The following is a 10,442-nucleotide window of genomic DNA, read 5'->3' on the forward strand; positions in this document are numbered from 1 at the left end:
CCGAGAGACCGCGGGCCGGGGCTGAAGCAGGGGCGGTTCTCGCCGGACGCAAGGAAAAACTTAATCCGTGAGGGCTGTGGGGCAGGGCAGGCGCTGCCCGCAGCCCGGGGCCGAGGGGCCGGGCGGGATGGAGACCGCCCCCCCAGCCGGGGCCATCCGTACCGTCGGAACGGAAGCAGGGCGGTGTTTGCAGCGGGGGTGTTACGAAAATCGCGACGGGGCCCCTGGCGCAGGGCCGGAGCTCGTAGCTGCTGGTGGCAGAAGGCTTGTTCCTCACGCCGCGCAAGCGAGGGACTTCTTGCGGGATGCCTTCCCAAAAAGCAAGTCCAGTTTAAGCTGCAATGCTTTGCTGCATGGCCTGTGAGAAACAGCTGAATGAATTACAGGCGAACGCTGTTTGTTTTTCCAGATGCTCAAAGGACTGTTAATTATACATGATTGGTGACAACGTAGAAACTAAACAATGCCAACTAAAAGATCCCATGGACTTGTTTCGTTCTGGGCAAGTTGTAAAAATATGTGCCCCTATGGTTCGCTATTCAAAGTAAGTAGCTGTCACGTCAACTATGTTTTCAGTGTATTTTGTCTGAGGAGGTTTATCTTGACTGTAACAACAGGGATGATTACTTTTCCCTCCTTTTATTATTGAAGATGGAGATAAACGTGGGACGCGTTTTATTTTATTATTATATTTGGACATCCCCGCACTACTGCATGTCAGAACAGCATTTTAGAATAGCTAATCAGAAAAATGTCTTCAGTATTTATCTCTTAATTTTCATGTGTCTGCAGGTTGGCTTTCAGAACCTTGGTTAGGAAATACAGTTGCGATTTGTGTTACACACCAATGATAGTGGCAGCTGATTTTGTGAGATCTGCAAAAGCTAGAGACAGCGAATTCACAACAAATAAAGGTATTTTTTTTTAATAAACCATTGTCTTGACAGAATGTTTTATGTGGTGATAAACCAAATTGGCCAAGTGAATGAAGTCTGTCACACAACTTGACATCCATTAGCAATTTTGGTATACTCTATCTGATTGATTATAAAACCACAGAAATACTCTAGGTAAGAGTAAGCACATTCCAGTGATAGTGTGTCAAAGGAAATGGTGGAAAACCTTGTCTCCACCTGAAAATCAGGGCCTCCAAACTGATTAAGATGTGTGGTGTGGTGGGTTGACCACACATAGCTGGCCAGCAGCTATGCACTCCTGCAGCTGCTCGCTCATTCCTCCTCCACCGTCCCAGCAGCACAGGGAGAGAACAGGAAGTGCAAAAGCAGGAAAAACTCGTGGGTCAAGATAAAGACAGCTTATTAAGCGAAGGAAAGGAGAAAAAAACAAGCAATACAAGGCAGTCACTTCCCATCTCACACCACCAGACCAAAGCCCAGCCAGTCTCTAAGCAACAGTCACTATGGAACACAACTTCCGTGTCCCAACCCACTTTCTTCTTCCCCTACCACTCCGGTTTTGTTGCTGAGCTTGATGTTACACGGTATGGAATATTCCTTGAGCCAGTTTGGGTCAGCTGTCCCAGCTGTGGCCACTCCCAATTTCTTGCCCACCCCAATCTATTTGCTGGGGGCAGAGGGAGGCTGAGTAAGAAAAAGAAAGAGTTTTGACACTGTGCAAGTACTGTGCGGCAATAGCCAAAACAGTGGTGTATTATCAACACTGGTTTTGTCACAAAATCCAAAACACAGCACCATACAGGCTGCTATAAATAATCTTTAAATTTAAAAATTACCTCCATCCCAGCCAGACCCAGTACGAGATGGTAGTAAGATTCTTTTCCCAGCAATTGATGTTTCTTGTGTGTTTCAGAGACGAACACTTAACTCATTGCTGGGAAAAGTTCCCTGGTGTCTAACAAAAATAAAAGGGTTGCTAAAGGCGAAAAAGTAATAGACCAGACATTGATACAGTGAAATCAAGGATTGATAAAAGAAGCAGGGTTTAAAATTAGCTGGAGTGGAAAGGGGAAGGGGCTGTTGGTGGACTCCTTGAGGTAATGAGAGCGTGATAAAGAGGGACAAGAAGGCAAGAGGACAGGAAGTTGAAGCATGGCTAGGGTTGATGGGGAGAAGCAAGGCTTCAGGCATGGTAGAGAAACATGACCAGAACACATACAAAAAGCAGTACAAGGAGTTGTACAGAGTCCTGGCTGTAAAGCAAAAGAGAAGAGTGGTATGAAATACGTGGGAAGAGATGGCAATAATGATACAGTGTCTGCAGTAGAAGAGCGTAACGAGGAACATAGAAGCAGAGACTGCAACTGCAGGAATCAAGATAAAGCTGCTATCGTGCTAGTAAGATCGGTGTGTATGAAGAGTGATGATTTAATGTATTCAGACCACTGAACTGGTGGTGTATGTATAATAGCAGGGGAAGTAGATTTAGTTATTTTAGCAATGGCTTTTTACTATGGTGCTTATTCAAATAGAACAGGGCAGTTACAGTGAAAATTCTTGTTGGAAAGCACAGGTAGACTCTTATTAGTGGAATTCAACTTTAAAAAAGCATGAATAAATCTTTGTAAAAATAAATAAGTAAGAATGTAACTGACAATATATATGGCTCAAAGCTCCACAGAGCCACTAGTTTGCCCCCTTTGAATTTACTTACACTTCTGATCTATACAATGTGGCATTGAAGTTCTGCAGGTCAGATATGTAGTGTATTCTGGGGGCTGCAAGGACGGGGAAAGAGGAAATTCTCCTTTATGCTGTAATTTTGCTGCCTGATATCAAGGGGTACAAAAAGAAATGTTCTAGTGTTGTAAACAATATCTTTTCCCTATTCACTTCTTTCATGCTGGCCTTAATTTTATAGACCTCTAAAACATTCTGCCTCAGACAGCTTTGACAAGATTATAGTATTTACATTATCAGCATTTATTCTTTTAAGAAGTAGCTCCTCAACAGGTTGTGAAATTTTACTGTGGTTTTGTGTTTAACTTCCTGGCTGTTTGGGGATTTTGTCTTCTAATTAGTGGAGTAGGTTTGGAGCCTCCAATTGCAATTTCTGCTTTCAATTCTCTTCGGCATTGATATTTCTTTGTTGTATATTTCTCAAGTAGAGGTAGATGTTCTTTCTGGCTGCTGCTAAAAATTTAATATGGCTAGACTCTGTATTTTTATTAGTTAATGCTCAACCAAAAAACTAGGAGCATGGGATTATTCCAAAATATTAGCTGTAACAATGTAAATCTGTTCAGCTAGAACACTGTATTAAATGGACACTGTTTTGAAAATATGCAAGGGATTTTTTTGCTTGCTGGATTTTTAGGTAACTTCTAGCAGTGTCTCAGCTTGATTGAGAGGGCACAGGTGCCCTTTCTGACTTAAACACCACTACTTCAAGAACTACTTATTTTCCACTAAAATAGAAAAATCTTCAGAAGCACTTGTGGTCTTTTCAGTACCAGAAGTGCACTTGCTTTGTGCATTTGTTGGATCATCTCTTTCCATTGCTGCTCAGATACCCTCCTTCCTCTTAACTGCAGCAATTGTTTATACGGAAAGTGAGTGCTAAGACTGAGATATTTTTAGGTGTCTAATGTAATGCAGTCGCTGCAAAAGAGGAGAACATGTTCTAAATGACCATCTGGCTCTCTGCAGGAACTTAGTAAACCACAAGTAGTTCAGCAGACCCAAGTTGAGGAGCACTGACACTTTGGTTTCCCACTTGAGACAACGCTGCTAAAGCTGCCTCTGCCCATGTATTATCATTCCAACTCTGCATATCGCATTGTGGATAAAAACCAGCCATGCTGGCACAGAAGGGGAAAAAGATGGGCTGGGATAAGGAAGGGTAAAGCTTGTGGGTTGTTTAGCTCCTTTCTGAAGGGTTGGTTCCATAAGCAAGTTTCCCACCTGGCAAGATAGACAGCCATGTCAGCACAGCAAAGGCGCAGCATGTAGACAAGAAGGGGCAGGCTAGGAGGGGAAGCATGAAGGCTGCTGAAAAAATCGAGAATACTTAATTTCATATATCATCTTTGTGAAAGATAAGCATCTGACCAATTTCAGTCAGAAAAAGTGTATGTTGAGCCAGCAGCCGTACAGGACACATATGTTTGTCTGAATTCCCACCTCTCCTGGTAGGCATACTCATTTAATAAACACTGGTCAGCTGCCTTTATTTATTTGTGATCTAGGGCTCGCACAGTCACACACGCAGCTGAGTTTGAAGGACCTCTTTAGGTCATGTTATCCAGCCTGCCTGCTCAACCGGGGTCACCTAGAGCCAGTTGCCCAGGACCATGGCCAGACAGCTTTTCAATATATGAAAAACATTCAAAATTTAGAATTTCTTCTTTTTATTTTCTGGGTATTTTTAAATCTCTGAATATCTTTTCATTGGAGTAGGTGATCATCCATTGATTGTTCAGTTTGCTGCTAAAGAAGCACAGGTTTTGTGTGATGCTGCCCGTATCGTCTGTCCTTTTGCAGATGGAATAGACCTAAACTGTGGCTGTCCTCAGAGGTAAAGTTTTGAAAAAGACGGGTAAATATGATGAAATAATTTGAGAATAAAGAATGCTGGTCTTCATTTTCTTAGCAATTTCTGTCTTAACTTAAGAATAGACTTTGAGAAACAGCTTTTTAACCTGTCAGAAATGTCTATGTGGCAAGACACTGTTCTGCGTGTTCTGAGATGTCTGTCACCATGGTGAGACCGGGAAAACCAGGTGTATTTGCTAACTTGCCTTTTTTCTGAATGTTGGCTCAGAAATGAAGTGTCCATCCCTTCTCAACAGTTGTTAAATATGCATTACCAAAAAGAGCTTGCTGCAAATAATTTGGAGGGTGTTTTCAGAAATGATGTGGCAATTCCCAAAATAATGATGCAAGTCCCTGATGTCTCAGACTTCTGCAAGTGAAGGATAATCTCTAAAATATAATTATACAGATTATATTATTCAGGAAGTGCTGAAAATAATTTCTTCCGTCTTTTACTACATTTATAAGTACAGTGAATTAGTGATCCACTTCTCACTTAAATTGATAAAGATTTTGTGTTGACAGTGAAACATAGTGAAACGTAGTAGTAATGTACAAATGAAGATTCTTACTAACTGGTTCAATTGAGAACCATTTATTACATGCTTGTCAAAAAGTCTTTTTCTAAGTGAAGGCCTCAAAAATAAATATAGGAAAGCAAAAGATAATATTATGGTGCAAATAGTTAATTTATCTATTCTAATTAGGTTGTCTTGACTTAAAATGATAGTATTTGAGAAAACTTTTCTGGAGAGATCTGAGACTTCAGAATGGAAGTGTTTTTTTTCTAAGCTAACTACAGTTAAGAATGCCAAACCGTAAGTTCCTCTTAGGCCAAAAATATAGGCTTACATTTGAATCCTTTGTTTCTTGTGTGTGCTGGTTTCAAAATAACAAACCTTTGTGCTTAGTCTGCCTTAATAAGAACAATTGTTTAAGGGAAAAAAAAAAGGTTATTTCCTGTTTTGCAGTTGACGGAAAATAGGATTTTACTGAAACCATATCCTTACTTGCACTTCAGAAATCCTCCTTTTCAATCCAAAGTCATTTTCTGTTTAGAAGAAAAATCCATGATCCGATGGAAGGGGAAACATCAAACTATTTTATGTATGATCTAAACCGTCGTTGATTAAATGTTAATTCATCTTCCGTGGGTCCATTTTGTGGACAGAAAAATTGAACTGGAAGAGATAAGTAACTTGTCCCAAGTTTTAACAGCACAATGGAGACTGAACCAGGATCTAAATCTGATGTCAAACTGCAGATGAATTGCTGATCTACAGCCAGTACTATCTCTGTTTACTCAACTGCACATTTTAAAAGTCCTAGAGAAAGAAATTGATGTATTTGACTGAAATTGATCTGCATTTTTTCAAATGTAGAATACAAATGTTCTTTTTCTTTTAAAGATGGGCAATGGCAGAAGGTTATGGTGCTTGCTTAATAAATAAACCAGAGCTCATTCGAGATATGGTGAGACATGTACGGAATCAGATCGACAACCCTAGATTTTCAGTGTCTATTAAAATAAGGTACGTCTAACTTAAGTGCTGTTTGTGGTACATGGAAGAACCCTTTTAATTTTTTTTTCAAGAAATGTTAGTGTAATATTTACATTACGATATATGTAATTCTATTAATGTAATATTACACATTATAATAATTTCCTTACATGTGTAGACTGCTGAGATTTTTTGACCCCAGATGGTGAAAGAACATCTGAGGCAAGTAATCCCAAACTTAGATAGTAGAACCAGCACAGCCTTTGACTACTTACCGAGATAACATACTGGATGCTGAAGTTTTCTTGTAATCCAAATGACATGACAGTACAAGTTAAAAGGTCTAGGGTTCCTTAAAAAAAAAAGCAATGTCTGTGTCATCACAAGGATTTACTTTGTGAGCTGTTGGGGGCCAGAGCCACAGTTGCTGTTGGCTATAACAGAAGGGTAACAAAACCAGAAACTGGTCCCCACAGCTGCTATAAAGCATGCATCCTGCTTCCTTCATCACTTCCTAAACTTCTGTAAACTGTTGCTTTGCTTTGCTTTGTACCCCTTCATCAGTTAAGTTTCAAATCAGTTTGCAGTCCTCTGGGAAAGAGAAGCCAGTATGAATCAATTTATTTTTTGTCCACAAAATCTGCAAAATTATTATGTTTATTTTAGAATCTTTTGGGCGCCCTTGCTCAATCTCTGTAAAATTTACCCTGTATATTTCAGAGATGTGATATAATTGGGAAACACTAAACGCTAAATAAATAGTGCTTTCAATACATCAAACTTGTATGTCTTTTAAAAAAACCTCTTTATCTTCCAACAGTAATATTTTCTTTCTTTATACTGTTATACAAATCTGTGGTAACCCCTCCTTAGGGAGCGGGGCTTTTCATACAGTTCAGGTAACTTACTATCTAACGTTTTCATTCCTTGGAATTTTAGGATCCATGAGGACTTAAAAAGAACAGTTGACCTGTGTCAAAAAGCTGAAGCAACTGGAGTTTCATGGATTACAGTACATGGGAGAAGCGTAGAAGAAAGACATCAGCCTGTACATTATGATGCAATTAGAATAATTAAACAAAGCATGTCTATACCTATTGTGGCTAATGGAGACATTAAAACTTTAAAAGATGCTGAAAACGTTCATCACTTGACAGGAGCAGATGGTAAGATTAAACACTATTTTCTAAGTAAACTTAAAAATCAGATTTCAAAGTATTTATTTTGGCTGTAAGTAGGACATGATTTGAGTGCTTTTCATTCTTTGAGGAGACAAATGAAAGAGGATGTTTTATATGACTTATAAACTCATAAACAGAATCACTTGTAATCATCAGAGCACTAAAGCACTGTTATTCAAAGCCACAAATAATGGATTTCTGAGGCAAATTACAAAAGCTCTTTGCTTAATTATGCTATCTCATCACTCAGTGGTGGAGTTCAGGGGGACCTTCAGAAATTCATTCCATCTCTCTATGGAGCTAATCATCTTTTAAAGAACTGTAAACTTCCACTTGGAAATCTCTACTTCCTGCACATAGGAGTAGATTTCTTACAGTAAGAATGTGGTGGAAAAAGGAAATACTGTTAAGGCAGATACTTAACAGTTAAGATGGTTAGCTTCAAGGACACAGTGAGGCATTGCACTCTTAGATCTGTATGTACATACCTTGTCTTACACTTCAGTGATAAAATTTTGGGGTAAAAGATTGTCCTGCAGTTATTTAGTCACAACAGATTCCTGCAACAGTCTATGGTTTCAAGACAATATGGAAATTCAGTGTATGTTTTGAGAGGTGATCTGTATCTACACACTTTGGGTCTTACAGCTAGAGAATAACAGGACAGAGAACAGTAGCTAGTGTCATAAGGAAAAGCTCACGTGGCATGTTTCTTTTGACGTTACTGGTGTTTAGTAGCAACAACAAAAAATAGTTGAACCAAACTGCCATGCTGCTACAGTGACTTTCCTCCCAAATACAAAGCAGGACGGAAATACATAACAGAGAAGGATGTTCTCATAGCCCAGTTGCCCTTCTTGAATAACAAAAATATGAAGCATCATTTTTTTTCTGTCATACACAATAGCAAAAGAAAATTTTCATTTTTGATGATCCTGTTTTTTAAGAAGAGACTAAGTGTGACAGGTTATATGTTGACAGTGCAGGAAAACAGAATCCCTTAATCGCAGAAAAATTGCAATAGAACTTGTATGGGTTTATCTGACAATTTGGGATTATAGCTGCAAATACACTGGCTTGTTCAGAAAGATTTACTGCAGATCAAGAGCCCTGCGATTTATATAATTGAGACATTGAGCTCTTACTGGAAGAAGGATTCTAGGCCAGTGAATCAGCTGAGTTGCACTAAAAATTACTGAATTTAGGATATTGCTACTCTTGTGTCTTTCCATCATAATTTTATGTTGAAAAGACAGGCTTGTATGTGTGTAGCAAATAGAAGCAAAATATTATTGAATTGTAGTTTAAAGAGTAGGGAAGAAAGGCTTCTGTGTCCCGTGTTTTGTTTCAAAATTTCTGGAAGGATACGTCATCAAGTTGAATCTGTTGACAGGTGGTGTGGGTATTCTGAGGTTTGGATTGTTAAATGGATTTCTCTGGTGTAGCTATAATACTCTTCCTTGTTGTTCTCCCATTAGTTGTCTGTAAGCTTTGGGTCATTGTCCTAAGGAATGCTATGCAAAATCTACATTAAGATTTATTATAAAATGTAAACTATAATGTTACTTACTGCTTCATTTTCCAATTTGAAGGTGTAATGGTGGCTAGAGGACTCTTAGCAAATCCAGCTATGTTTGCAGGATACGAAGAGACGCCTTTGAAGTGCATCCAGGACTGGGTTGACATTGCTCTTGAGCATGGAACTCCTTTTACATGTTTTCACCACCACTTAATGTACATGATGGAACGGATAACTTCAAAACAAGAAAAAAAAGTTTTTAATGTTTTATCAAGTACCTCAGCAGTACTAGATTATCTGAATGACCGTTATGGTGTGTGATAACTGGAAGTATTTTAGTTCTGTGTAAATTTGTATTTTGCAGTTGTCGATACAGTGTTAAATTTTTAATTGGGTTCCTACTTTTTAGACACATTCAAACATTGCATAAGTATTTTGAACACAACATAACATTATGATCAGGGTGATATTTTATATTTTTAGTATTTTTATGTCAGCATTTTTCACTCCACAAAATATTCCAGATTCCACAAATATGGAGTTCTATTTACAATGCACTACTACACAGAGGACTGATTATTGTAAGATTCCAGTAATTTAATTTATTTTTTCACCAGACAATTACTTACAGCAATGTGTTTGCAAAACTAGGGCCCTTTCTTACATGAAACCTCCTCAAATCAGAAGGACTACTCATAAATAATACCAAGAATTTTAGACCAAAAGAATACAAAGGGAGCAATTATAGAAGTTTTTGCTTTAACTGACATAAGCTGCACTTTTAAATTTGAGTAGATTTTTCAAGCTTAAAGATTGCAAGGCCTTGAAGCCCAGCATAGTATCCTCTTTTAAATTAGATGTTCCTTTTGCAAACTAAAACTTTCTAAACTTACTTACAATTCAGAAAAATTCCACACTTCATATAGTGAAAGAAACTTGGAATAGATAAACAATGATGGAAAGAAGGAAAGAGTAAAATGAAGAGAGAATTTAAACGAAGTACAAACTTAGCTGAATCTAAACTGTGAGACTTGAAAGTTCAATCTTAACTAAATTCAGTTTTGTTTATCTATTGTATAATAATTATATAAAAGATTAAATCCCTGTCATCTACCAAAACAGAACTTTATAGGTCAAAGAAAAGCTGACAGATTCGCTCAGTGGGGCTCTTGCAGTCCTTTCTGCCTGCTGGCATGTTGCTTATCAAAGCATGACAGCCACTTGGCATTGAGTCTTTGTATAGGAGGGAAATAGTGAAAATTAGAACAAGATAATAACATTACACACCAGCTGCATTTGTTCTGCAAGGGAAGTTTCACAAATCTCTGTAGTACAATTATTTGTAATCAAATAATTTGTTTTCTTTAGATGTTTACACAGAAATTCATACCAGAAATTGCTTTGTTTTCTGACTCTGATACTTCTATGAATGTACAAGTGAATAGTTCTAAATTTTCTAAATAAATTACTTGGGTTTGTATACAATTGTGATTTTTTTATTGCACTATAAATTGTGACAACCTGGGGGAAGGGAGGTTGCTTTTGATGCTACTTCCCAAATCTTTTAATCATTTAGATATCTAATTTCTCACAATTCTTTTAATGCAATGGCATAAGAGATTTGATCATTTTTCATAGCAAATATGTTGCAATTTAGGCATAAGAACAGAAGTTTGAATGGCTTGACCATCAACTCTAGTTCACAGCAAAGTTACTAACTCCCCTGACA

General features: G+C 38.1%; 1 protein-coding gene across 2 annotated transcripts; it reads left to right on the forward strand.

Annotated features, from left to right (window-relative positions):
* Positions 1–12: 12 nt before the first annotated feature.
* Positions 13–10,092, forward strand: DUS4L (dihydrouridine synthase 4 like). 2 transcript variants are annotated; one of them, XM_035891690.1, is made up of 6 exons: positions 13–544; positions 793–914; positions 4,377–4,494; positions 5,921–6,043; positions 6,953–7,179; positions 8,835–10,092. In XM_035891690.1, the coding sequence occupies exons 1-6, from the start codon at positions 435–437 to the stop codon at positions 9,032–9,034; spliced, it is 900 nt and encodes a 299-aa protein (XP_035747583.1). In that variant the 5' UTR covers positions 13–434; the 3' UTR covers positions 9,035–10,092. The 2 variants fall into 2 exon arrangements, with proteins under 2 accessions (XP_035747583.1, XP_009634359.1); XM_009636064.2 differs by having other exon boundaries at positions 8,787–10,091.
* Positions 10,093–10,442: the final 350 nt, after the last annotated feature.

The sequence above is a fragment of the Egretta garzetta genome, unplaced genomic scaffold, assembly GCF_000687185.1.
Source record: "Egretta garzetta isolate BGI_Z169 unplaced genomic scaffold, ASM68718v1 scaffold33, whole genome shotgun sequence".
NCBI lineage: Eukaryota > Metazoa > Chordata > Aves > Pelecaniformes > Ardeidae > Egretta > Egretta garzetta.